Consider the following 27524-nt stretch of genomic DNA (forward strand, 5'->3'; position numbering starts at 1 on the left):
GCTGCAAGGCAACTGAAGACCCCAAACCCCTGCAGCCGATGCTGCACCTCATGGGATTTACCACAGGGGTGATGAGGAATTGCGGTGTGCATCGTTCATTTTGTTGCCGACCTTGCGAGATGCCATGTTTTTTCCCTTTTGCCGAGCAGTGGTACGGTACCATGGATGAGACTCTCTTCTGGCTAGCACGCAAGACCAATGCTGGGGCGAGCTCGGCCCGCGTCACATCCAACTTCTGACGACAACTCCAATGACGTTGCACCTCAACATCGTCTTGCCTTCATTGCCAGCGACTTGCCAAGGTCTTGGATGATACTGTTTGATTTTCCGCTATCGTTGCTAATAATGCGCTTGAGTCTATCCATGCTATATTTCTTGCCTCCTGTCCATCGCTTGTTCTCTCACGTTTTGTACCTCCCACCGTATCTTTGTAATCCTGTCTCGATAACTACGAGACTTAAGCCAAGTACGCCGGCTCGATCACTCGGCAGAGTCTGCTGCCACCTGGGAAATTGTCTCGGTTGAAGCGTCAGGCTTGGTTCTCGGGCTAACGGGCTCCTCATCATCCATGACAACCGACGAGGCTGAAGCAAGAGCCTGGCCCGCTGAGACAAGCTCCTCCTTTCCTGTTCCGCTCTCGGCTTCTGAGTGGGCAGTGGTTTGCTGCTCTGATACCTTGGGCTTAGGATGCAATCCCTTCATTTCGAGCCCCTCGCTGTCACTATCCCGTCGTTCATGGTCCTCGACAGAAAAGAGATCTGACAAGTTCACAGCGAGGAACGTCTTGGGAAGTTTGACTCTGCAATACCACTCGTTAGCATCACACCCCAAAAACCAGGTAAGCCATTTGCTGGAGCGAAACTTACTGGTTGAACTTAGCCCTCAGAGTGCGGATTACTTGCATCCAATCGCCGTGAGGGGTCAGACTGCGTCGCGGAGCGCAGCTGATGCAATGCTTGCTGTCCAATTGGACATCTAGCGGGTCGAAGACGTGGCATCCGGGGCTAATGGTGATTCTGATGCTGTAGGCAAATGTCTGCTCCTCGCCCCCGTCGGGTGTGGCGGCAGGGGCCTTGGTCTCCGATTCATACAGCTCGAAGCAGATCTGCGAAAGATAGTCAAGCTCGGGAATAGTGCTTCTCTTGATCTTCGTCTCGATCCCTCCTTCAAGGATGCAGTTGAGCAGGGTGTAAATGTGAGACTCTTTGGTAAAGTAAAAGAAGGATTTGGCATCGTTCGATGCTTGCATCTCCTCAAGATCCTGGACAATCTCCTTGAGCAGCGGCAACGATGTCAGAAGACCAATCTCCAGCTTCTCCCCATCAGAGATACCGTACTCTTGAGGGCAGATGAAGTCGAATAGAACCTTGGCAAGCTGGTACAGTTCCCGTAACGGCTCAAACCTGGCATCGGTCTTTGCCTTGGTCTGAGTGTTGCTCTTGTAGAGGTGAAAGTACTGTTCAGGCGGGGCTGCCTCGACGTGTCGGAGACCGTTGAGGAACGACCGCCGTCGGAAGATGCGTCTGACAGATGTTGAGCTCTTGCTGGCTTCGCTCTTGTCTGCCTTATCGCTAGATCCCGAGAAATCCCGTCGTTCCTCGCGGGAGTCCTGCGACGACTTCCCCTCATCGGATGTTTTCTCGGCAGTCTTCGCCTCTTTGCTACCGTCCTTGCTGTCCTTGTCCTTTTCCTTGTCCTTGATACCGTACTCCTCCTCCAGCATGGCTTTGGGCGGTGTGAATACCCATTCCAAGAACTGCCGGTTATGCAGAGCATCGAACTTCATCGTGTCGTAAAGCTCGGAGATCTTGCTTGGATCGACCTTTTCTCCGTCACAAAACTCCGCGAAAAGCTTTTCCCAGCGTTCCCTGAAGAGCTCGGCATCCTCGCCACAACACCATCTGGGTTGAATGTTGCTCACCGCATTCGCCTGAGACAGTGAGGAGGACATGGAGCTTGTCGAGCCTGATGCCTCGGCACTTGTGGGTTTCTCGGAACCCGGGTTGGCAATGGCATTATTCAAAGAAGCAACGGCACTACCGTTGTGCAGCTTGCTGTAGTTGTAGTGCATTACGCGACGATGGAAGTTCATGAGTTGAACAACGCGCGTCTGAACCTCTGAAGGCTCGGGCATTTTCTCCGGCCAAGCGAATTGGGAAGGTCGCTCGTTACCCTTGCGAAGAAGACCCTTCAACTTCTTCTTCACCTTGTCCATCTCGTCCTTGGCAGCGTTGGAGTCGTCGAGCAAATCCTTGCGGATAGTGATGAAGTCCTCAGGGAGATCTTTGCGATCCAGGAAAGCAGAAGCCCAAATTTGCGCACTGGTAGTAACGCGACGTTCAGAACTGCTGAAAACGTGAACCTCGTCAAGGACATCTCGGTTAAGCAGATTGAAATCGTTTCTCATGTTCTCACCCAGTTCCTGGGCCTGATAGCGTGCCGAATGTGTTGGCTCACCGCCCCATTTCACAATGAGCTGAAGCTTCTCTAGGACCAAGCTTTCCTCCGCTGCTGTGATGCGGGACATGGTCATACCAGAAAGTGAGTCGTGCCTCTTGGGTGGCATCCTGGACGGTGAAGAGTTTTCCGTCTTTGCGGCACCATCATCAGTCTTCTCTGCGAAGTCCGTTTCAACGCCTTCTTTCAAGACTTGTGAAAGCTCGTCGCCTGACGAAACTGCGACCTCTTCCGTCTTCTTCTTTCGGAACATTGGCTTAATTTGGACCTTGGTGCCAGCCCATCCGCCCTTCTTCACGAGGACATTACGCAGCGATTTCAACTTGGCGCGGTCTTCTACGCCAGCTCTCAACGCGACATCTACGGCCTGCAGTACGCTGGCCAGAGCGGCCTCTCCTATGAGGAGCACCTCTTCCTGATGACCCTTGAGTAATTCAATAAAGGGCGCTGTATGGAAAGTGAACTTGTACTTTTGCTTCGGAGTTCGATCAGCATGTCGAATGACGGACACGATGCCCTTGAGTTTCCAAGAGTGCTTCGGTGGCGGCGGCGGCACTGGAGCCTCCTCTGCAGGAGGCGCAGTGCCCTCCCCTTGCAGCGAAGGCGCGGCGGATGGAGTCGCTGACCCCGTTCCCACGGTGGAAGGGACGCTCGCCACTGCAGGATCTACCAGCGGAGGTGGAGGAGGAAGAGTAGGGCTGGTACACGAACTGGTGACAGCAGAGGGGAGTGCACTCTCCGACTTTTGAGGCGGTGCACTCGCTGGTATGGGCTTCGGCTCCTGGGGCAGCTTCTCAGAAACGGCCGACACGTTGGTCACGGACTTATTCTGCGCCGGTGGCACAGGGATAGGTTGCGAAGCCTCCTTCTCCTTTCCGCGCGATGCCAATGGATCAGTCATATCCGAGGGAGAAGGTGATGGTACGGGAGAGGTGACGCCGCCTCTGCGAAGCCTCTCCTTGACAAAGACATCCTTGAGAATGTTGGCGCAGTGGTCATAGTAATCGTCGTTATCCTTGACGAAGCTCCAACCATTAACGTCGATGACATAGCTCTTGCCGCCGGCCCGCAGGAAGTCGAAGCCGCAAACTCTTTGGCCGAAAGAGGTTGAAATCTTGCTCGCAATTTCCTTCTCTTCAGGCTCCAATGCCGTGACATAGCGCAGCTCCTTGCCGTGCGTGTTTCGTCTGACGACACCGTCGACAACTGGAGATTTCCGAGTCTCTGCGTGGCAGTAGTTGGGTCCCACAGTGTAGGCTTTGACATCCTCAGCATTGTCAACTCTCATGAACTTTTCGTAAATGTAACTATTCTCTGGCTCCAGAATAGCGCGAGGAATGTTCAAGTCGGGATCATACTCGGAGCTCTTGTTGCCAATTTTGCGAAACAGCCGGCGAGCACCACCACCGGTGGACTTGGGGAAGTAGATGATGATGTTGTGATCTTCACCGCTGACAGGCTTCTCGACAAAGGGTTTCTTGAGCAGAGCGCCGTCGACGCTGAGAATGTCGCCGTCGTCGAGAAGCTCGACCTTGCGGGGAAGCCTATTGTAGCCCAGATCCTCGGCGTCCAAGGTTATACCAGTAATCTCCTTGATATGCTTTGCAGTGTCTGCGGTCAAAAGCTTAGGTCCGCCATCACGGTTCACCTCGATGCGTTTCGGCGTAGCCACGCCAATTCCGTCTAAGATGTTGAGGCATAGACGACGATCCCAAAGAATCTTCTGCATCGGCACATCGTTGACGCAGAACGGTTTTCTAGCCTTGACGTAGGCAATTGCCTTATCCAGGGGGAAGCCATCCGAATAGAATGAGATGAGATAATCACTGAGGAAATTGTTAGTACCTGTACGCAAGAAAACCACTTTCGTAATGGCCTCGGCGACTATAGATGAATAGGGAGTAGAGTTGAAAGGATGCCTGTGACTGGTTGGGGATCTGTGAGAGGTGGGAGATGTCTTGTGCATGGGTTGAAGGATTGGTGATGCAGGAAGAGGCTATACTGTTTTGGCTCACCGAGCCGTCAGCGAAACATAAGAAATATTCTGACTACTCACCACATGGGCCAATTCTCGACCTCTACATGACGAACACCGTGGTTAGCAAAATTTCCGACGTAATGCAGCTCCTAGATTTCCAATTTGCTCGAATCTGGGTTGCTCCTCTCTATTGAGCGAAACGGCGGCTTACCTTCGTCCAAAATGACCTTGTCACCAAACACAACGACATCGAACTCGCGATTAGCAATGAGTCGGTTCAGAATATTCCTGCTAGGCTTGCTGCGGGCCTTGACATCCAAAGCGCAAACTCCAATAACACCCCAAGGCGCTGGCTTGACTGCAGGCGCATTAGAGCTTGTCGGTACACGTTGTCGAGGCGCGCTTGTATCTCTTGACTGACCCTCTTCTTTCTCCTTGTTGTGGTAGGGTCCTCGATCGCTGCTGGGGCTATGGCTGCTTGCACCAGTGCTTCCGCTGAACCTGCGCTTGTTGCGGCTGCGGGATCGCGTTGGCTGGGCGGGACGAGGAGGCCGTTTGATTACTTCGTGGTGCGTATGGGTATTGGTCTCGCGCGGCGCCAGGTGATGACCACCCGGGGCGGCATTGGCATTTTGACCATTCGAAGAGGTAGTTACAGTAACGTTGGAGAGCTCGGCGCCGGGTTGCGAGGCATTCGTGACTGGTTTTCCTGACGACATGATGCCAGAAACGGAGCGCGAAGGGCCACCGTCGGAGCCGTTTGTCGAAGCAGCAGAGGATTGGGTGGCGGGGACGGAAGTTGGGGCGGCGCCGCGAGCCGAGGCCAGGGAGTAGACAGAAAAGATGCTGGAGACGGATGTGCGCTTGTCCTTGAGGTCGGACTCGGAAGAAAAAGATGATCGGGAGGTGAGGGCGGGTTCGGGGAGGGGGCGATATGGGGCGGTGGTGGAATCTTGCTGGCTAGACCCAGACATGAGGCGTGGGGTATTGTCGACCTCGTCGACGTCGGCAAACTGCAAGGCGGAATCGCTCCAGGCTTCGAGCGAGGTATTGGATTCTCGGCGGGTACGGCAGAGAGAAGTTCTCGGGCTCTTTAGAGGAATCGAAGAGGGCGGGGGCATGGAAAGGCTAGCAGAGGCAGAGTGGGCGTCGGTGGTTCCAGGCTCGGCATGTCGGCTCTTCCTGCTAGCAGAAGAGGATAGATTGAGGGAATGCGAGACGGAGCGTCCGGGCCTCGATCGCAGAGGAACGTCGGTAGGAGCAGAGGAGTTTACGGTCGAATGGGAAGAGGATGACGAAGTTTGGGAAGAGTGAGGGTTGAGGGGAGAAGCAGGCGCGGCGGCAGTGGCAGGGGAAGCAGGATTGGTAGCGGTAGCCGAGCGTGCACTATCTACGGATCGTCGAGTGTTAAAATTCGGTCGGTCCATGTTGCCAGATGCGCCCCGAGGCGATGGAGAGACCTTTTAGGCGCGCACTGATCAGATGGAAGGTATTGGAGGGGCGGCTGCTGACTCGACGATTGCTGGGACTGGGTCGTAGAGGCTACAACCTTGCAGTTTTCTCTTCTTTTTTTTTTCTTGTTTGCTTTGTTGCTTTGTTCTCTGGTTGGTTTGTACCGTATTCGTACCTTGACTACAAGAATTGGAGGGCGAGCAAGGTAGGAATACAGCGACTCAGCGGTCAGGGTGCTGGAACCTCTCAAGGTGGAAGAGCGCAAGACAGGATAAAAAAGGAGGGGTTTCCACCAGACGAGAAAAGGTGGCAGACTGTGTTTTTTTTTTGGGTTTCTTAAATGACGTGAAGTCTACAGCGAGGAATTTGGAGTTTGGAGTAGTTGGAGTTGAGGGCTCGCTGTTGCATCCAGATGGAAAAAGGTTATTATTGGGCAAGAAAGGTACCGTCCAAATGGCAGATGAAGAAGCGACGCCAGAACGTGGGCGTGCAGCACCTCCTGCGTGGCCTTCCCATTGGACGACCGAGGTTAGAGAATGGCAAGCAATCGTAACAGACGATAGAGCCCTGTCCCTGTCTTCTTTTTTCCCTACACATGAAAGAGTCAATAACGTACTAGCTCGTGCTGCTCCCGTGTTCTCGCACCAAAAGAGCGATTGCGAGACTGCCAATGCCTACTTGTTGCCGCGAGCGTGATGATGTATGTAGGTAGCTGTGTGCCGTGAGACAAGGTGGCGGGGCGGCGGCTGTAGGCACAAGCGAGAGCAGCTCATAATGCAGCAGAGGGACTTTCTAGAAATCCCACCAGCCAAGACATGGCACTCGAGAGGATGCAACGAGGGAGGAGTAAAAACGTTCTAGACGCAGGCGTGGCAGAAGCAAGGATGACGTTGGAGGCGGGCACACAGACGGCTGAAAGGTGAGAAAGAGGTGGGGGAGCTAGCAACACCAACCGAGACCTTGAAAATGCTCAGGTAGGTTTCTTATGCAGCCAGCGCTTGACAGCTGGACCTGTTCACTAACGTTGTCAAGCTGGAGGCTTCCGGCGAATCATGAAGCTGAATGCAGCTTCTGACACCTCGAGCCTCAATCAATGGCGCCTTGCTACCTTAGTCTCCCACCCCTCTTCCGCGCATGCACGATAAGGTTGTCCCAAACCCAAAGACTGGATGAAAAGTTCTAGGCTCTGCTGCTGGCGAACGCAACATCTACGGAACTTGTAGTACCCAGCAATGGTTGTGATTTCATAACATGTTCCTCCATACAGTCCATTACCCAAACTCCATGGAGCCGATCGAGACCCCAAGAAGAGGTACATATCATGGTCCATAGTGGCTACAGTTCGGTGAAGAGCTTTGTCAACTACCTACTACTTGTTTACGTGGCGCCCTCTATGGAGTATATGAGGTGATCGATGATCAGGAATGAGTCAGCCGTTTTGGGAACCTCGCAGGAAAAGATGCAGAACCAATCAGGTAATCCCAATTGGACTTGCCCCGCGCCCCTCAATCGTCAATGGCGGGGCCAAAGAGACCCGTCGGCTAAAGCCCGGCAAATCTGTGATCGCGATAAGATAAGGCACGTCTGCTCGAAAAGATTGGAAAAAAAATCTCGGGCGACGACTCGAAAGACAGTACCTCAGGGCCTTGAACGAACCGCATCCCGGAAAAGGCCTTCGAGTCCGTCAAGTCCACATGCTCGCCACAATGCCTCACTCGGAACAAGAAGGGCCTCTGGTCAAGCGACAGAAGCTTACTGTCGCCTCCAAGCCTGCCACCGCCACACGTCAATCCTCTCGCATCTTTGCGCCTTTCCGAGTATGTCTTTTGAATACTGACGATCCAGGTCTTTCCATGCTAATGCCAATGCTTTCTCTCAGACTGTTGGCCTCGTCTCCCCCACAAACGTTCCCTTTACTTCGATTCCCCTCGGAAAGACGACTTTCCAAATCACGACATCTGTCGGAAGAGCCCTTCAGACCTACGATTTAAAGAGAGGTCTCAATCTAGTCTTCGTTACTCGTCCCCAGACCCCAGCCGACATCACCACGACGCTCGCATGGAAGGACAAGGTATTCGCCGCATGGGGCGACGCCAGGAAGGGCGAGAAGCAAGGACTCTGGGCATTCAAACGTGGAAAGAAGGTTGAGGAGCTCGAGCTCCCCGAAGACCTCAACGAGCCTATTCAACAAATTCTCATCTTCGGCTCCTGGATTGTTGCATGCGCTGTGACGAGACTCGAGGTTTGGAAGTCGGCCACCCTGGAGCACTACACCACACTCTACACCATGGCTGGCAATTCGGGCGCCAACGAGATCACGGGCGGGATCACGAACATGCCGACCTACCTGAACAAGATCTTTGTTGGTCGCAAGGACGGCTGGGTCGAAATCTGGAACGTCAGCACCGGCAAACTCATCTACACCATTCTCCCTCCGACCCCCGACTGCGGCGCCGTTACCTGCATGCAGCCCACCACAGCCTTGTCACTCCTTGCCATTGCCTACGCGAATGGCAACCTAGTGATCCAGAACATCCTAACCGATAAGCCAATTATCCAACTCAAGGCCGGCCACGACGATGAACCCGTTACTTCCATCTCTTTTAGATCTGACGGCATGGGAGCAGGTCATGATGGCCGCAAGGACGGTGTCATGGCGACCGCTACCGCTGCCACAGGAGACGTTACGTTCTGGGACCTAAACAATGGAGGCAGGGTCATGGGTGTTCTGAGGAGTGCGCACAACCCCCCGTCTGGCGACGGTCCGTTGGTACGAGGAGGAATTAGCAAGGTTGAGTTCCTGTCAGGCCAGCCGGTTGTTGTTACCAGTGGACGGGACAACGCCCTCAAGACGTGGATCTTTGACGAGACCCCATTCTCCGCCATCCCCCGTATCTTGCACCAGCGCAGCGGCCATGCCGCGCCCGTCAAGTGCTTGGAGTTCCTCCCCTCCGACTTTGACGGAGCCGATGCAGGTAACAAGTGGCTCCTCAGTGGTGGTCAAGATCGTAGTCTCTGGGGATGGAGTATGCGACGTGATGGTCAGAGCACCGAGCTCAGCCAAGGAAACATCCGCAAGATGGCGAAGAAGACTGGTATACTTTCTGCAAAGGCGATGGCCAGGGGCCCTACGACGACTTTGGAAGATCTCAAGGCCCCCGAGATTACCTGCATCGCCAGCTCTCTCAACCGCGACGGTGGCATTGGCGCCTTGCCCGGCAACCAGCCCATCTGGCAGAAGCACAGGGAGAACAAGAAGAAGCTCGATGCCGAAGTCAGTGGCTCGACTGGCTGGGAGAGCGTCGTGACGGCACATAAGGATGACGCTTGGGCGCGTACATGGTTCTGGGGTCGCAAGAGAGCTGGCCGGTGGGCATTCCCCACGGGCGACGGCTCTTTTGTCTCTACCATCGCCATCAGTCCCTGCGGTACTTTCGCTCTGGTCGGTTCCGTAGAGGGCAGCATCGACATGTACAACTTGCAATCCGGCATTCACCGCCAGCGTTTCCCGTCCAAGCTCACTCCCGCCCAAGCGAGAGCGCTGAAGATTCAGCAGCTAAAGCAGGCCGATGATGTTGTGCAGCTTCACACCGAGAAGAACAGTGGCTTTGCACCTGGCACAGGAAGACACACAAAGGCAGTAACGGGTATTGTGGTGGACTCGATGAACAAGAACGTCATCACCTGCTCCCTTGACGGCAAGATCAAGTTCTGGGATTTTGTCACGGGTAACCTCGTGCACCAGATCAACTGGGCACCAATGGCCGCCATCACCGGGTGCCGATACCACGCCGCAAATGACCTCATGGCCTTCACCTGCGACGACAACTCGGTCCGCGTCGTCGACCTGGAGACGAAGAGAACAATCAGAGAGTTCTGGGGCTGCCAGGACACCATCAACGACTTTTGCTTCTCCAACGACGGCCGCTGGATCATCGCCGCTTCACAGGACTGTGTCGTCAGGATATGGGACCTGCCCACCAGCCATCTCATTGACGCCATCCGCCTCGAAAAGCCCTGCACCGCGCTGGCCATGTCTTCCTCGGGCGAGTACCTCGCCGCCACGATTGAGAACGAGCTCGGCGTCGCCATCTGGACCAATAAGTCCCTCTTCACGCACGTCCCGACGCGGCAAATCTCGGACAAGGAGGCCGCGCTGCTCGCGGGACCCACGACGTCCGGCGAAGGCAACGAGGGCCTGCTGGAGGCGGCTTTCACAGAAGACGGCGACGCAGACGCAGAGGACGAGACTGTCGTCGCGCCAACGGTCGACCAGCTCAGCGCTGAGCTGACGACGCTGTCCCTGGTGCCCAAAAGTCGCTGGCAGACGCTGCTCCACCTGGACCTGATCAAGCAGCGCAACAAGCCGACCGAGGCCCCCAAGGCCCCCGAAAAGGCGCCCTTCTTCCTGCCCTCTGTCGGTGCCGGGAAGCAGCCGCAGCAGTCGCTCATCGAAGGGGCCGTTGCACCCGAAGCCGATGCCGCAACGGAGGCAAAGTCCCGCATCACCAAGCTCGAGCGCGGCCGCATGCAAGAAGCGTTTACGAGCAAGCTGGACGACGGCGCAGCCTCAGGAGACTGTAAGATGATTTTTCCTTCTTTGAATCCCCCACTCACCCGCGTCATCCATACGTAAAAGAAAGAAGAAGCTAACATGCAAACCAGTCGACGACTTCATCACCCACCTCAAATCCCTGTCCCCCTCGACGGCAGACCTCGAGCTCCGCTCCCTTTCGCCCGAGGACGGCGGCCTCCTCAACTTCATCCGCGCGCTGACGAGCCGCCTCGCGGCCCGTCGCGACTACGAGCTCGTCCAGGCCTGGATGACTGTGTTCTTGCGCCTGCACTTTGACCTCGTCATGGCCGACGCGGAGCTGCTGGAGGCGCTGGGCGAGTGGAAGACGCTGCAGGCGCGGGAGGCCGGGCGGCTTGACGATCTCGTCGGGTACTGTAGCGGTGTTGTCGGGTTCTTGCGGAGCCCTAGGACGTAAGGAGAGAGAGAGAGAGAGAGAGAGAGAGAGAGAGAGAGTGTGTGTGTGTGTGTGTGAGGGGACGGGACAAAAAAGCGTTTGTATTTATTTGTTGTCATCTTGTGGAAAGATTTGGGACATGGAGGTCATGGAAGTTGTGTGTCATGAAAAAGGAGGAAAGGCGCCATTCCGTGTAGAGAGAATTGTCTGGCGAGATGGATGAATCAATCTTAATACCCACCCAACGGTACCCAGGAGTAATGCGCCTCTCGATATTGACTCCTTCTCTTTATCAATCCGTCTTTTCGTTGCTCTCATTCTCCCAGTCACAGGCTAATACAAGCCATGAGAGTACCGGTAAAGCAGTTGGAAGTTGAACTATCAATCCATCTACGCATCACCAATTGGGTGGCCCCCAGTACCACCGTAATACAGACTCGCATGAACCCGGCAACTCCAAGCCGAACCAATTCTCTTGAGTCCAGGCATCATCGAAACTTTGCGGCTCGCACTCTCTTCTGAAATAGGTCAAAATGACCCGGTCATCCGGTTCCGCCAAGGAAATACTGAACCCCACGGGGGAAGGACCCCAATACGTGGGAAATTATACCGGGGAACCGAAAGGCGGGACCATCAGCGCCTAGTACCGTACGACTCCTCCCTCGACGTGTTGTTACACCGACGCAACCTGGACACACGGCAAGCCGGCCACAAAGTTGGGGAAGGGGGAAGATAGGCGGGCAATCCTCTTCACGGTTCACCTCAAGTTTCCAGGGGCCAGGCAAGTTGCTCGGTTCCTGCAGACGAAAGGAAAGGCTTCTTCTGAATCATGGAATTGAAGTCCCGCTCCTTGGCTGAGGGCGGTGACTTGCTAGTCTCAAGGTCTAGTCACCGTTGGGGTCCTTGGCCAATGTCAAAACCCCAGCTTGGCCTGGCTCGCCTCGGCGAAGAGGGCACCGAAGTCAAGGCGGAGATCGGCGGAGGAGGTGGGTGGGCTTTTTGCGGGTGGTCTGGGGGAAAAGTTGGGCGACGTGCGGAGAAGGTCCCAACGACACAAAGGTAAATTACCTACCCCAGACTTTTGAAAAGAATTGGGCCATGTCATTCGCCCGCCAGTCCGGACCTCAATTTCTCCACGCAGACATGGTCGTCCTCGCATGTCAAAAAAGCTCATCATGCATTCTACGTTTCCATTGCGTTTATTTCTCTCAGGTACGCCAAACAAAGGACGGACGGCCTTCCCCGCATCTCTCTCTCGGCCTCTGTCTTGCTGACGTACCTACCCAGCTTCGCTATCTGGCAATCTCTGCGTATCTATCCGACGATCCGTAGCCCCCCTCGTTCGGATATGGATGGATACATCCCAACCTAACCCTGCGACCTGCGGGGAGGGCCCGCCAGCCTAAATATGTCGCTGGGGGGTCATGGGGTTGTATTCTCCCTCCCCCAAGAGAAATAAACAAATTCCGGAGATGAGATGCCCGAGATCCTCCTTCCTCCACACCAACGACACGCCCAGCAGGGCCGGCCCCGTTATGAACGGGGTGCCTCGGGAGAATAGCCTGCGGTCATAAAAGGAAGCAGTCTCGTCTCCATGCCGGACAGTCCTTTGCCTCTTTTTGCTGGTTAGGCAAGCGAAGAGTAGAAGTTCCGACGAGAGCATCAAGTCGAACGAAAACCTCTCGCCGGTCCCCGTATTTCCTCTGGTCGTCAAACGAGCGTCTCTACCGTGTCCACAAACCTCGTGAGACTTCCAAACGACTACAAGATGCGCGTCTCCTCCCTCCGCGGCGCCGCCCTAGGCGCAGCCCTCACCCTCGCGACCGGGGCAAGAGCAGCCCTCAACGCGACAGAGACCTCCAACCGCCTCATCATCGCTAACGACCGCCTCTACGCCGCCGTCTCCAAGCCAGGCGGTGCCGTCGTAGAACTCACCCTCGACGGTGTAAACCTCCTCGGCACCGCCTCCGGCGCGACCGGCCAAGGGCCGTACCTAGACTGCTACTGCACCCCGCAAGGCTTCTGGACGCCCGGCACCGTGAAGCCCACGTTTCAACTCTACTCCGGCACCGACTCCGCCGGTGTCGCCTACGGCGGCGTCAAGATGTCAGACACCTACGCCTCGACGGGCCAGGTCCTCGAGCAGTACTGGTTCCTCCGCGATGGCGAGACGGGCCTGCACATGTTCAGCCGCGTCGCCTACCACAACGAGACGGCACCCTTCTTGCGAAACCTCCAGGAGCTGAGGACTCTGTTCCGCCCCAACGATCCCATGTGGACGCACCTCCTCACCAACCCGACGCAGTACGCGCCCCTCCCGTCAAAGGACGCCGTCGCGCAGCAGGTCGTCGTCCAGGACGCGACGTGGTACCTAGGCAACACGCCCCAAGACCCCTACGTCCAGGAGGAAGCCGACTGGTTCACGAAATACACCTTTCAAGACACCTGGCGCGACGTCGACGCCTACGGCATGTTCGCCGACGGCTCCAAGACGGCCGACGGCTCCGCGTTCGGCGCCTGGATGGTCTTCAACACCCGCGACACTTACTTCGGCGGCCCCCTGCATTCGGACCTGACGGTCGACGGCATCGTCTACAACTACATCTCGTCCAACCACCACGGCGACCAGACGCCCAATATCACAAACGGCTTCGACCGCACCTTTGGTCCGCAGTACTACCACTTCAACAAGGGCCCCGCGGGCACCTCCATCCTCGACCTCCACGCCGACGCCGCCAAGCTCGCCGACCCGACGTGGAACGCGGACTTTTACGACGACATTGCCCACCTCGTACCCAACTACGTCCCCTCCACGCAGCGCACCACCTGGAAGCTGCACGTCGATCTCCCCGAGGGCGTGACGAAACCCATCGCCGTGCTGGCGCAGAACGGCGTCGACTTCCAGGACAACGTCTTCGACACAAAAGCCTACCAATACTGGACCGACATCGACGCCCAAGGCTACGCCACGATCCCCCGCGTAAAAGAGGGGACCTACCGCCTCACAATCTACGGCGACGGCATCTTTGGCCAATACATCAAGGACGACGTGAAAATCGTCGCCGGCAAAATCGACACCACCCACGCGCGCTGGCGCGAGGAGACATCCGGCACGGAGATCTTCCGCATCGGCACGCCAGACAAGTCCTCGGGCGAATACCGCCACGGCTTCGCGCGCGACACCACGAAACCCCGCACGCCGGAGGAATACCGCATCTACTGGGCGCGCTACGACTTCCCCACCGAGTTCCCGGACGGCATCCGCTTCCGCGTCGGCGAGGACGACGTCGCGCAGGACCTCAACTACGTGCACTGGGCGGCGTTCGGCGGCAAAGGAAACTCCCTCCGCCCGGACCTCTACCTCGGCGACGGCAACGTCAACAACTGGACCCTCGTCTTCGACCTCGACGAGGCGGCCGTGAAGCAGAAGCGCTACGGCACCTTCACGGTGCAGCTCGCGGGCGCCAAGACGGCGGCGGGCAACACGGATGTGTACAACGCGAGCGAGCCGCACGCCAACTTGAAGTACACCGTCAACGTCAACGGGAAAGACCTGGAGCCGTGGGTGATTCCGTATTACCAGAGCAGCTCGTGCGCGGTGCGGTCGGCGGTGGTGTGTTACAACGTCGCCAACAAGTTTGTCTTTGACTCGAAGCTGTTGAAGGCGGGCGAGAACGAGATTGTCCTGAGCTTGCCGTACGGCGCGACGAATTACGAGAGCGCCGTGCTTACGCCTGCTATTTACGTCCAATATGATGCGCTGCGATTGGAGATCAAGTAAATCCCATCGCTTGAGGTTTGAATACGGGATGGGCATTTCAGTAGATGCAATAAGCGAGGCGAGATTAACGATATCAATAAAGTTTAACATTTAATCATCAGACAACCGTCTCTCTCTTTTTTGGGTATCCCCCCCCCCCTCCTCCATTCCTTTCCTGTCCGGTTTTGGAGGACGAAAAGTATAAAATGGAAGCTTTGACTCTGTGCCGAAGAGCCGGGTCCTGACCAGACCAGTTAAGAATCATTGAACGAACGCAAGCAAGAGCAAGAGTTTTAAAAAAAGAGGCTGAGTCTGATTCGGAGAAGGGACGACAAAAAAGAATTGAACGCAGGTTTGGCGTTTGGCCCCGCCGTGCGGTCGGATGTAAAACGGTTCGTTTCAAGACACTGTTGACTGTCAAGAAAAAGGTGGGAGCGTCGTGTTTTGCGATAAGGCCCGGACCGCAAGCAGCCACGAGTACGCGTAAGAACCCCCCAAGGTGAGTAGAAACTAGAGATTGTGAAAATGGTGGTGGTGGTTTACTTTCCCCGGCCCAGGAGTAGGAGGCAGGGGCGTGTTTGGACCTGCGATTTGGTTCATACCGTGGGCGTCGCATAGAAGTGGAAATTCTGTACGAAGAGATGGAGTTTTGTCGATTGACGTACGGAGTACGGGGTACTCTCGCGTGCTATGTGCGACCCAAAAATCAGGGTTAAAGCTGTTGAACCTCGCTCAATGATGTTTCTCTCTACCTTTTTGACACTGGCTGTTCAGTGTATCTTTGAAATGAGTGTGGTTGAAATACCTTATGCCAAGTGGTGATGCATGTTCATGAATGAGAAGATCAATGTTTACCCAATGTAAAAGGAGGAGGACAAAGTCTCAAACCAATCCAAGTAGTCGGGTTCGTGCTCCAAGGGCGATTTGGAACTCGCGGCGTTTCTTGAATCGCGGGAGAGCTACGTTAGACCGGCCTCAGAGGGTTGCGCTCGTGTTCAAGTCGCACCAATATCTGGGCATGGTAATTAGTTTCTCGGCCGGATGAGCTTCCGTAGAGGGCCTGGGAAACGTCGCATTCCGATAACCGACTCGTCGTCCGTGAAAGGGATGATACTCCGAGAAATACAGAAGCCTGCGGAACCAAAGAGTTCCGTCAAACGCCGCCTTTGCCGAATCTTTTCCAATAGCTGAATCTGATGCTCTGAACAGCGTACTGCGTGAGGTAGCTGTTTGGTTTTTGTCTTGGCTGGGCGTAACCCGGCCACACAATTGCCAAAGTCCCCATATAGCCGACACTAACACTGCCCACCCGGCCCCGCCCCCAAATCTGCATGTAAGTGCAGACGGCAGGCTGCGCTAGGCAAATCGTAGGATTTCGCGACGTAAGTGCCGCGGCCAAGGCTAATTGTATGCCGTGCAACGGCGAGCTGGTGCTCGGTATGCATCAAATTCAAGGTTGGGCGGCAGAAGAAGCGGGCGTACTAGGCCTTCGCTGGCAAAAGATCGCCGGGCTGGGAAGAAGCTGTAGTCTGTACGCCCAATATGACGGTCGGTAGGGCTGCCCATCTGCACGCAGCTATCTTGAAGGGACTTTGGAGCGATGCTGTGCCTATACCTGGTAGCTTTTAGGTTCTCCAGAATGAGTGAATGATCGTCGGGCTGCGCTGAGCAAGGCTGATGGGGCGTAATGTTGCATATGCTGTCTCTGACCAAAGATCATTCTTCTGATTATCGAATTCCTGCCCGCGAAATCCCTCACCCAAAGAACTTTGGGCAGATGACGAGAACAGTATCAACAACAGCGGTATCACCGTCTTGTCATCGCTGCCTACGGTGAGAACCTAAGTTAGGCAGCACTTTTTTTGCTTGAAGGATGATAGTTGGTTGGCTTCAACCCATCCAACAGACGCACCTTTGGGCCGCAGACTCCGGGCCGCCCTGAATGTCGGTGTGACCTCTCATGTTCGAATGCCGAAACCAAAGTGATCGCCAGAACATTGAGCACGGTCACGGCTCCATTGAGGCTGATTCGTGATCTTTCCTCATCGTAGCATTGCTCTTGTTCTGCACAGGGTCACTTGGCCGCCAGTACTGCGACCCTGCCACGTCGAGCATGCTGATTCGAAAGACGAGAGCTTTGTTGTCGCAAAGAGAAGAAAAGAGGTTGTTTTGATGCCAAAAACCATCATGACTGTTGTCATCCAAAGCTCCAGGTTCGACATCGGCTCCCACCTGCAGGTTGCGGGCCAGCTCGTGGTGCGAGGTGGTCCCCGGCAGTGGGAATGCGTAAAATGCCCCTCCATCCCCGCTGTCAGCTTGGGTCGTCAGCCACCCCCCGGGACCAGGGTGGCACTGATGGCTCTGGTGCCTTTGCTGGCATTTCTCTGGTGTTCTGCATGTCGAGGTAATCTTGTTGAGCTCCTCGAAACAAAGCGAGCCCTGGTTCCCCGTCTCGCCAGTCGACACTCAGGAGAAGGAAGGTACGGATACTTGGTAAAGAATCTTCCATGGCGCTCCACCGCATTGAAGATCAGCCTCTGCGCCGCTGCCGTGGGAAATAAGCTGTCAAGCGACGAATTGGAGACCTCGGCGTCAGGGCCTGGAGTTCTTGGATGGTTCTTGGTCAGTCTTGGACGACGAGCCGTACTCTGTGAACATGATCTTGCCAATATTTGACTGCACGCCGCAGTCATGCGCATGGGAAGACAAGGTTCGCGGACTTTTGTCAATAGTCGGTCTGAATCGGACTGTCATCTGAGTCTGGAGCCCATTCATCGTCCACAAGCTTGATGATCCCTCCTGCTCGGCTACGTCAGCGGAGCAATAGCTCTGGGTGAACGATGTGGTGATGATGCATCCATGAGGCGAACGAATTGATCCCGAGGCTGCGATGCTGTGCAATGACTGAAAGGGTGACTCTGACTCGGAGTGAGTGAACAGACATGACAACAAAGCGCAGATCTAGAATGCGAGTCTGGATCATGGGAATGAATCACAGCAGTCGGAGCTTGTTGGTGGTCAAGTGTAACGTGCAACCTCATCATGAGAGGTCTCTGTGGATGTTACCCTGACCATGCTGGATTAGATGCCTCTGATATTCGCGGATCAGCATCCTTTGGGATTTCGTAGCTGTCCTAGGCGTTCCTAGCCAGATTGAGCTGCCCGTTGCATATCGGAGTACTACTCTATGAGGGTGGAGAGCAAGGTGTACCATTATCGTAGGGGAAAGACGCAAAAGGATGTGTACGGAAGAGAAGGAAAGAAAAGATACGTCCCCCTCTTACACCAGAAGCTTCAGGTATCTCTGGAGGACCAGACGAAGGAGGAATGGAGGAGGAAACTAAGGAAAGACCCGCACGTGGCGGTGCGCGATGTGCAGATTTTCCCAATTAGGGGCTGCAGATGCCAGGGGATCCCCTCCTGCCCGGGGGCCAGTCCCAGATGTCCCAGCCAAGTGACCCAAGACTGAAGGGGGACATGGGGCTTGCAACACCCTTTAAGCCCCTGGTCATAGCACCCGTGGCTAATGGAAGGCCCGGATACCGATCTCTGGTTCCTGGGCGTTGGAACTTGGCGCCGCTGTGAGTGTGACAGTCTCACAGTCTCACTGCTCACAGCTCAGGCGCTGGCTCGATGGGTTCGGGTTCAAGGTTCGTCACAAGTGCCTTATCGCCCGATAAGCGGTCCGGTGCAGTACGTACCTCAAGCCTGGATGGGACAAACCACCACTAGGTAGGGACCTCACAAAGTACCTTGTACCGCAGATCCAGTTGGTGCGGTCTCGCGCCGCCCGCCAACACAGCATAACGTACAATCTTGTCTGAAACACCATCTACCGCCAGTCACCTTTACACGTTCAGCTCTCAAGCTCCCCATCCCCAAAGACTCCAACGACTCCCAAGCGACCAAGACTCTCAAAGAGTCTCCGATCTGGCGGTAGACCCTCGTCCCGTTCGAATCTCTCCCAATGAACGACAGCGCTTACCGACCCGCTCGCTCTCCAAGGAACCGCTGTTCAAACGCCCTTGTCTTGTCTTGCCCCTTTTGCTATCTGTACTCCGAGTTTGCTCTTTTGCCCTTTGCCTCTTGCTACTGAGTACGGCTACTTGGTACTTGCGACTCTTCGCGCTTTGCCTCTCTGGTCATCATCTCATCCCACGCTCCTTGGTTCTTCCTCCTTCTCTTCCCAGATACACCATCTGGCCACCACAGTCTGACCCCTGACTGTGATCTTCGTACTTCTTTGCCGGGTGGCCCCTGTCAGGGCGCAGCCGCGTGCGATGTGCTGGCTCGACGAGAAGGCAGCTCCTGATCACAACATCAGATGAAGCCTCGTTTTGTTTTGTGCTTGTTTCCAGGCTGCGAGTAAAGACACACGCAAAAAGGATCATGGCGCTGTCATCGCAGGATCAGGACGTTGGCAAAAGCCGCGCCTGCGCCAGCTCCTGCTTACATGTATCCTTTCCTTCCTCTTCCTCGTCATCCCACCTCGACGCTGATCTTGACCTTGACGACATCTCCGCTTCTTCCAACCCATCATCTTCATGCTTCCATTCCTGTTGCTGCCACTTCCGCCCCAGATTTCCACTTTCTCAGAGCCCTGCTACCAAGATTGCCGTCCAGGGTCAGCATTACCGTCCCTCCTCATCGCCTTGTCCGTACCCGCCTTCCTCCCACCACTTCCATTACTGTTGTGCCGGTCCACCAGTTCGGAGGAAACCTGGACAAGGGGCACATGGACCGGAATCCTCACCCGCTCCTGATATATTTAACATCCCGGCCCTCCTCTACCGAAAGTGGCCTCTCCTTGCCCTCGCCATTGCAACTAATACATATATCCTCCTCCACTACTCCCCTCACTTCTCTACCTCGAACAGAGAAGAAGACCAGACGAACTGTTCCGCCTCCTTACTCAACTCCTTATACTTAATAATCGTCAACATGGTCGCCAACGTTGGAGGGCTCGCAGCCCGGGCAGTCTTTCTCATGTCTACTCGTCCTATTGCCCAGAGAGCAGACGTCGCCTCATACACCAATAACGCCGTTGCCGCCATTCGCACTCTCGAATCTACCTGGTACGATGTTGGCTCTGGTCTTTGGGACAACGCCTGGTGGAACAGTGCCAACGCCTTCACCACCCTCGCCGACTTCGCCAACCTGAACCGGGATGCTGCTAACGAGCTTAACATCGGAGGCATTCTCATGAACACATTCCAGCAGGCTCAGAAGGCCACAGCATCAGCTTCCAAGTCTATCAATGCCGCTGGCCTTGTCACAACCTCGTACGCCATCACCAAGCGCGAGGTACCGCTGCCTATCGAAGGTCGTCAAATGAGCGCTCAGGGCTTTCCCAACTTCATCAACGAGTTTTATGACGACGAAGGCTGGTGGGCGCTCGGCCTGATCCGCGCCTACGATGTTACCCAGAACCAAGACTACCTCGACATGGCCGTGCGCATCTTTGCCGATATGAAGACCGGCGGCAATACCAACTGCAATGGCGGCATCTACTGGAGCAAGGACCGCAAGTACGTCAACGCCATCGCCAACGAGCTCTACCTCAGCGTCGCTGCCTCGCTGGCCAACCGCATCTCGGGCGATAAGGCCAGCTACCTCAAGATCGCGACTGATCAGTGGACCTGGTTCAAGGCCACCGGCATGATCAACGCTCAGGGCACCATCAACGACGGCTTGGACGGCAACTGCAAGAACAACGGCGCCAACGTGTGGTCTTACAACCAAGGTGTCGTTCTCGGCGGTCTCGTCGAGCTCAGCAAGGCTAATGGCGACAAGTCGGTCCTGACAGACGCCACCAACATTGCCAAGGCGGCCATCAAGCAGCTGGCCGACGACAACGGCATCCTGCACGACACGTGCGAGCCCAACTGCGGCTCCGACGGCAACCAGTTCAAGGGCATCTTTGTTCGCAACCTGCGATACCTGCAAGAAGCGGCGCCCAACAACGACTTCAAGACCTTCATCACCAAAAACGCCGACAGCAACTGGAGCGCCAACCGCGACTCTGCTGGCAAGATGGGTGTCGTCTGGTCGGGCCCCGCGCAAGGCGTTTCCGGGCCGACTCACAGCTCAGCACTCGACTCCATTGTTGCCGCCGTTGCCGTCGCGTGAGCGGGACTTCTTTTGAGAGATTAATTGTCCTCAGACCTTTTGGATCAACATCATCATCATCATCATCATCATCGGGCAGGCGTTGGAAATTTTGCTTTACTTCACATGGCCGCTCTGCAACACGCTCCTTCTTTCTAATTGGGCGCAGGGGAAAACGGCAACGAACGGATTAGACTTGATCGGGAACGGGATACCCCTCAGAACACACGGACACTCCTTTGATGCCCCGAGCTGAGCAAGACAAGACCAGCTCGGGCGGCGCACCGGAGGGTTTTGCTTATTGTTAATAATGACTCTAATGAGTAATGATACCATAGTTTCATTTTGGATAGTCGTTTGGTTAGGCTTGCACGGGAGTAAGCGAACATACTGGGGCATAGATGTGTTGGATAATACTACATGGTCTTCCACCGCATACATACACTATTTGATGATCACCAGTTCTGCGAGACTTATGATTTCACTGAAACTGATGGTCGCCCTCTATGGATCCATACGAGAACTCCCTCGAGCTAGATCGCCATCGATTAAAGGAGAGATTCTAGAAGGACTGAGCGCCAAGGGGTGTCTCCACGGTGGTATCGGCGCGGGAGTTTAGATTGAGGGTAGATGCAAAAACTCTCGAGAGCCAAAAAGGAGATCTCCCGGAACGATCATCCGTTGGTTCGTTGGCTCGTTCGCTCGGGAGCTGTGAGCCGGTTGTGTAGGTAGTAATAGTACTCCATATGCGAAAGAAAGTTATTTATGGCGCATTGCTGATCGCTTCCGCTTTAAATTGCCCGCGGGAGATCGTTCGGGGGGGAGATGGGTTGGTTGATTTTTGGTGGTTTGTTATGCGGGGGAAATTGAAATTGGAGACCATCATGGGTTGTTTTCTCCCCTTGTTCCTGTCAGGCAAAGCCTTTTTTTCTTCTTTTGGTATTAGGGACGAGATCCTGGCTTGACACAGGAAGAATGAGCGGCCTCCATGTTAGGATGGTTTGTAAGGTATCTATGCTCATGTGCCGTTTCTTCTTCGCTTGGTGGCTTGTCAGTTCATCCTTTTCCCTTTGGCATCTGCTGCCGTCCTACCTTTTTAAGGAACTTGCCTGAAGGAAGGTATTGAAGCTCAGACTACCCGTATCTTACTCAGTACAGTCGATCAATGCCACTTGATCATGCTTATAAGCATATTTGATTTCATCATGCCGAGGAGCAGTATTATGTATTAAAACACTATATATCAAGGTGGGGTGAAGTCTTGGCTTCCCAACTTCCTGTGGGGCTCTGACTTCAGATATCCCTGCAGAGGCAGTCAATGATCCGCGCATCCTCCCATCTCCAAAAACACATGGCACCAGCCAACCTGCAAAGCCAGAACTCTGTCCGACGCTGACACTCAAGCCACAGCTTCAGAATGATACACAACGCGCGTATGCTCAGCCAAAGGGAAAAGACAAGAGAAGTCCCCACTCGTTGACATTTTTTGACAAAGCTATTAGAGCTTGCGACATCTTATCCCCCCCCCTCCCCCCATCCGGTCCGTTCCGGTTGGAAGACGGAGCTGAAGCTCCCGTCACTCACACAACATGCCAATAATTCGACGCAGTGAGACATCACTCTGGCGCGTATTTTACCTAAGGCAAGGTACGACGAGGCGAGGGGGTTAAGGTAGGTAAAGTTATGTGCGTTCGCACCAATAGCTGCAGTAGTCCATGACGTAAGGTATACTTCTATCAACCCAAGTGGGCGGTGCGTCGGAGCCTTCGGGGAAAAGGTCATCATGATACCTATGCCCGCGTACGCGTGTAGGTAGGTATTTGTGTGCGAGAGAAACTTCGTACCTGCCACACTTTTTTTTCCAATCCCGCATTCCTCAGCCCGCCGTGTATCCTGGGACGAAGATTGGGACACGCAGCGCGAAAAGGTAGTTTCATCCCTTCCTAACCTATCTTCACCTGTTCAACCGAACTGGCTTTCCCATCCCAATTGGATGACGCTGCTTGCTGCTCTTCCAAACCTGCGACGGCGTCACGCAGCGAACTCGCCGTCTCATCTTCGGCCCCAGCAACCTACCTACTTACACTCTCCCGTCTCCTTCTGATCCAATCACCATCTAGTGGAGCAATACTTCATTCAAAGGGACAACCCGGGCACCACTGCGACCATGAAAGCCGCCTCAGCCGACCCCTTTGGCCAGATCCTCAAGGATCTAGTCCTCATCGTCATCAGCGTCGCTTTCATCCCCTTGACGACGATCATCCTCGCCTTGAGTTATGTGTGGCAGCGCTTCCTGCGTCCCGGCCAGGCCTTTGACCCCGCCGCCGCCACGGACCGCCAGCAGCAGCAGCGCCGCACCATCCTCGTCACCGGCGTCGGCATGACAAAGGGCCTAACCCTCGCCCGACTGTTCCACCAAGCCGGTCACCGCGTCGTGGGCGCCGACTTCTCCCCCAACGCCTGTGGCAGCCGGTCCACCGCCCTCGCCGCCTACCACGTCCTACAGAAACCCGGCCGATCTGGAGGCGGCGCCGACCCGTACCTCGACTCGGTGCTGAGGATTGTAGAGCGAGAGAAGGTCGACCTCTGGGTCAGCTGCTCAGGCGTCGGGTCCGCCGTCGAGGACGGCGTCGTCAAGGAGGTCGTCGAGGCCCGCACGCGGTGCCGCGCCGTGCAACCCGACGTTGCGCGCACCCGGATCCTGCACGAGAAAGATTCCTTCATGGACCACACGCGGGAGACGGGCCTGCGCGTGCCAGAGTCATATCTCGTCACGAGCCGACATGAGATGCTGGCCGCGCTGGAAGAAGCGTCGGGGGGACTGTCCTACGACGCCGAGTCCGAGACCACCGCCAAGAACAACAGGAAGCCGCCGCCGCGCTTCATCGCAAAGTCGGTGGGCGTCAACGACCGCGGCCGCGGCGACATGACGCTGCTGCCGCTGCCGACGGAGAAGCAGACGTACGATCACGTCTACCACCTCGAGTGGCTAGGCATGTCAGACAAGGAGCCCTGGCTGTTGCAGGAGTACATCGACGGCGACGAGTTCTGCACGCACGCGCTCGTGGTCCGCGGGGAGGTGAGAGCGTTTGTGGCGTGCCGCTCGGCGGAGCTGCTGATGCACTACGTCGCGCTGCCGGCCTCGTCGCCGCTGTCGAGGGCGATGCTCGAGTTTACGCGGAAGCAGGCCGCGTCGTTTGGGGATGCGTATACGGGCCACCTGAGTTTCGATTTCATGGTGAGCTACGAGGACGTTGCTGCGGCGGAGGCGGGGGATGGATGTAAGCCTGAGCAGCTGAAGCTGTATCCGATCGAGTGTAACCCGCGGGCGCACACGGCTGTCGCATTGTTTGGAGAGACTCCGGACATGGTGGAGCAGTACCTGAGCGTACTTGACGAGACGGGAACCTCTGGGGGCAGTTCGGAGACGGATGTGGTGACGCCTAGGAGGCCGTCGAAATACTACTGGATCGGACATGACCTCTTCACGCTGCTGCTGCTGCCGACGGCGAGGGTACTGCTCTTCCGGATGTCGATTGCGGCGTACTGGCGGTCTGTGAAGACGTTTGTCGAGCACGTGCTTTTCTGGAAGGACGGGACGTTTGAGCTGTGGGATCCGTTGCCGGCGTGGTGGCTCTATCACGTCTACTGGCCCATGATGTTCTGGGACTGCGTTGTGAACCGGCGGAGCTGGAGCCGAATCAATGTGAGCACTACAAAGATGTTTGAGTGCGATTAAGTAATTTGGTATGAGTGCAGATGCCGTGTTGGTTGGCGGTTTACAATCCATGGCTACCTAGTCCTTACTAGATGTCACGTGTTGTTGACTTATCAAACCATTGGAGCTTTGTAGTGGTTTTCAAATGTCTCCAGGGCCCAAATCCAGGCAGAGCGTAGCCCAGAGAAGACCAATAGAAATAGAACTTCAAAGCAGTCAAACTCATGATCAAACTGGATTCGGTGGGTGCTTTCTTGTTGGTCTCACATGGCAAGGTACACCAGATACTAGGTAGATCTCGGACTTGACCCTTAGTGCCGGGATCAGCGACCCAGAAAACTCAATTGCGACGCTCATGTCACTTTAGGGCGGAGGGCCCAAAACGCATTTTTGACATTCTTTCTGTCAAAAAGGCGCCCTTTGAGCAGGGCTGGGTGCATTATGCTTATAATCGGAGCCGTTCCGAGGGCATTCCGGCCGGTGTTCCGAGCGACAAACCCCGCGTTGAGTCGCCCCGCGCGGCTGGCTGACGAGTAGTCGAGTCCTCCGTACGCCACGACGAACAGCTTTCGACACCATTGACCTATTACATTACTGCATTCTGAATCCACCTTCCAAGAACCGGGGAAATAGGAAATCGGACAATGATGTGATGGGCGGGCCATGGTGGAGTACCAGATAGAGATGCAAACTTCCATGTCGTCTATGGACAGCCGACCCTAGTTTGTGAAATGCTCTTGATTGGCCGGGCTATTACTTACTACGTCCACAACACAATCGACTTCATCTCATGTGTGCGTCTCTCATACTGCTGGAAAGGTGGCATTAAAGACTCGAGATATCATTCTCTATAAGACGGATAATCCTGCCCTCCATACACGTACCCAGGCTCTGAGCGAAGGACATCAGTAGCAACACTTAGACATTGATTAGTAGACCTTCTTCAAGATGGATTCATCCGAATTCCGCACCGCGGCCGCAGAGGCCATAGAAGACAGTAAGTCTCTCATCACACCCTCCTGAATCTCATCACCACCGAACACCCTCACCCCAATCCTCATCCTCCAACCCCTCTCACGAAGCCCTCAGTCACTAACCACCATCCCCCAGTCACAAAATACTACGACACAATCACCTCCCAACCAAAAGTCCTCCCCTCGGTGACCCCAGGCTACCTCCGCCCCCTCCTCCCGCAATCCGCCCCCGAGGACCCGGAATCATGGCAGACCATTCACGCCGACCTCCAATCCCACATCGTGCCGGGCATAACCCACTGGCAATCCCCTTCCTTCCACGCCTTCTTCCCCTGCTCCTCCTCCTACCCGGCCATGCTCGCCGAGCTCTACTCAAACGCCTTCAACGGCGCCCACTTCAACTGGATCTGCTCCCCCGCCGTCACCGAGCTCGAGACAATCGTCCTCGACTGGCTCGCCCAGCTCCTGAACCTGCCCGAGTCGTACCTCTCCACCGCGCCCACCCGCGGCGGCGGCGTCCTCCACGGCACCGCCTCCGAGGCCATCCTCACCGTCATGGTCGCCGCCCGCGACAAGTTCCTCCGCGCCCGCACCGCCCACCTCCCCGCGGACTCGGAAGAAAAGGAGGAGGAGACCTGGCGCCTGCGCTCCAAGCTCGTCGCCCTCGGCAGCGAAATGGCGCACTCGTCCACGAAGAAGGCGGCGCAGGTCCTCGGCGTCCGCTTCGCCACCGTCCCGGCCCCGGCGGAAACGGGCTACGCAATGTCCGGGGCCGCCCTCGCCTCCACCGTCGCCGCACTCCGCGCAAAGGGGCTGGAGCCGTTCTACCTCACCGCGACCCTCGGCACCACCGACACCTGCGCCGTCGACGACTTCCCGGGCATCAAGGACGCTCTGGCCTCTGACGAGCAGGACGGCATCTGGGTCCACGTCGACGCCGCCTACGCCGGCTCAGCTCTCATCCTCCCGCAAAACGCACACCTCACGGCGCCCTTTGCCGCCTTCCACTCCTTCAACGTGAACCCGCACAAGTGGATGCTCACAAACTTCGACTGCTCCGCCCTCTGGGTACGCGACCGCACCTGGCTCGTCGAGTCGCTGAGCATCAAACCCGCGTACCTGCGCAACCAGTTCTCCGAGGCAGGGTTGGTGACGGACTACCGCGACTGGCAGATCCCGCTCGGCCGGCGCTTCCGCAGCCTGAAGCTGTGGTTCGTGCTGCGGGCGTACGGCGCCAGCGGGATCCGGAAGCATCTGGAGAGGGGGATCCAGCTCGGGGAGAGGTTCGCGGAGATGGTGAAGTCGAGGGGGGATTTGTTCGAGATTGTGACGGGGCCGCGGTATGCTCTGGTCGTGTTCACATGCAAGGCCGGTGATAGAGAGAAGAGCAACAAGGTGACGGAGGCGGTGTTGGAGAGCGTGAACGGGGAGGGCGTGATTTATTTGACGCCGACGACGCTTCATGGGCTGTATGGTATTCGCATGTGTACCGGGAGCAGCCAGGTTATTGAGGAGGGGCACGTCCAGAAGGCGTTTGATATCATTGTTGCGGCTACCGAGAAGGCGCTTGCCGATGGACAGTAGAGTTCTCTTAGAGTCTTTTATTTTGGTACGTAGAAAGCATCGCGTCAATAGACTCGGATATGAGTAAACATGCTTGGACTTACGGCTCTTGAGTGCCCGATGAAGACTGCCATGTAAAAGTGGGAACGATGCTTTGGGTGCTGAAATTTCGATCTCGACGTTCAATTTTGATCTTGAACATGACGCTGCATTATGTTTCTTTTGTATGAGCTGCTTATGGTAACCAAATATCCCGTATTTCAGTCACTCCCCATTTGATCTGGGCACAATGTAGCTAGTCAACAGCCAAGAATGTAAGAAGTTGACAATGACCCACGTATCATACACGCAAGTGAGCGAGGTGAGATGGCGATATTCACTGATTTATTGTCAGATGCAAGGCATGGTTTGAACTGCAGATATGTATGATTGAAAATTCAACGAAAGATCTGTTAAAAAGATGAACCAACGCAAAAACGTCTAAACCATGTGAATGCTTCGCTCCAACATAAGACTCAATCCCTTACTCTGAGAAGGGTATTGT

At 55.6% G+C, this 27524-nt stretch overlaps 7 protein-coding genes across 7 annotated transcripts; 6 read left to right on the plus strand and 1 right to left on the minus strand.

The window, feature by feature from the left end:
• Nucleotides 1–480: 480 nt before the first annotated feature.
• Nucleotides 481–5862, minus strand: CPAR01_11002 (histidine acid phosphatase; the record flags this gene model as incomplete). Its single annotated transcript, XM_060495261.1, has 3 exons — nucleotides 481–799; nucleotides 867–4341; nucleotides 4647–5862. The coding sequence occupies 3 exons, from the start codon at nucleotides 5860–5862 to the stop codon at nucleotides 481–483; spliced, it is 5010 nt and encodes a 1669-aa protein (XP_060345609.1).
• A 1731-nt stretch (nucleotides 5863–7593) lies between these two features.
• On the plus strand, nucleotides 7594–10878 carry CPAR01_11003 (WD domain-containing protein; the record flags this gene model as incomplete). The annotated part of the gene is made up of 3 exons (XM_060495262.1): nucleotides 7594–7704; nucleotides 7767–10467; nucleotides 10553–10878. The coding sequence occupies 3 exons, from the start codon at nucleotides 7594–7596 to the stop codon at nucleotides 10876–10878; spliced, it is 3138 nt and encodes a 1045-aa protein (XP_060345610.1).
• A 1747-nt stretch (nucleotides 10879–12625) lies between these two features.
• Nucleotides 12626–14638, plus strand: CPAR01_11004 (rhamnogalacturonate lyase; the record flags this gene model as incomplete). The annotated part of the gene is made up of 1 exon (XM_060495263.1): nucleotides 12626–14638. One exon carries the CDS (start codon nucleotides 12626–12628, stop codon nucleotides 14636–14638), a length of 2013 nt encoding a protein of 670 aa, XP_060345611.1.
• Nucleotides 14639–16804: 2166 nt separating this feature from the next.
• On the plus strand, nucleotides 16805–17293 carry CPAR01_11005 (uncharacterized protein; the record flags this gene model as incomplete). The annotated part of the gene is made up of 1 exon (XM_060495264.1): nucleotides 16805–17293. One exon carries the CDS (start codon nucleotides 16805–16807, stop codon nucleotides 17291–17293), a length of 489 nt encoding a protein of 162 aa, XP_060345612.1.
• A 2265-nt stretch (nucleotides 17294–19558) lies between these two features.
• CPAR01_11006 (glycosyl hydrolase) lies at nucleotides 19559–20746 on the plus strand (the record flags this gene model as incomplete). Its single annotated transcript, XM_060495265.1, has 1 exon — nucleotides 19559–20746. The coding sequence occupies one exon, from the start codon at nucleotides 19559–19561 to the stop codon at nucleotides 20744–20746; it is 1188 nt and encodes a 395-aa protein (XP_060345613.1).
• A 2146-nt stretch (nucleotides 20747–22892) lies between these two features.
• CPAR01_11007 (uncharacterized protein) lies at nucleotides 22893–24464 on the plus strand (the record flags this gene model as incomplete). Its single annotated transcript, XM_060495266.1, has 1 exon — nucleotides 22893–24464. The coding sequence occupies one exon, from the start codon at nucleotides 22893–22895 to the stop codon at nucleotides 24462–24464; it is 1572 nt and encodes a 523-aa protein (XP_060345614.1).
• A 927-nt stretch (nucleotides 24465–25391) lies between these two features.
• Nucleotides 25392–27001, plus strand: CPAR01_11008 (uncharacterized protein; the record flags this gene model as incomplete). The annotated part of the gene is made up of 2 exons (XM_060495267.1): nucleotides 25392–25440; nucleotides 25554–27001. The coding sequence occupies 2 exons, from the start codon at nucleotides 25392–25394 to the stop codon at nucleotides 26999–27001; spliced, it is 1497 nt and encodes a 498-aa protein (XP_060345615.1).
• Nucleotides 27002–27524: the final 523 nt, after the last annotated feature.

This window comes from Colletotrichum paranaense (genome assembly GCF_030867605.1).
Source record: "Colletotrichum paranaense strain IMI 384185 chromosome Unknown Scaffold_9.1, whole genome shotgun sequence".
NCBI classification, from domain to species: Eukaryota; Fungi; Ascomycota; class Sordariomycetes; order Glomerellales; family Glomerellaceae; genus Colletotrichum; species Colletotrichum paranaense.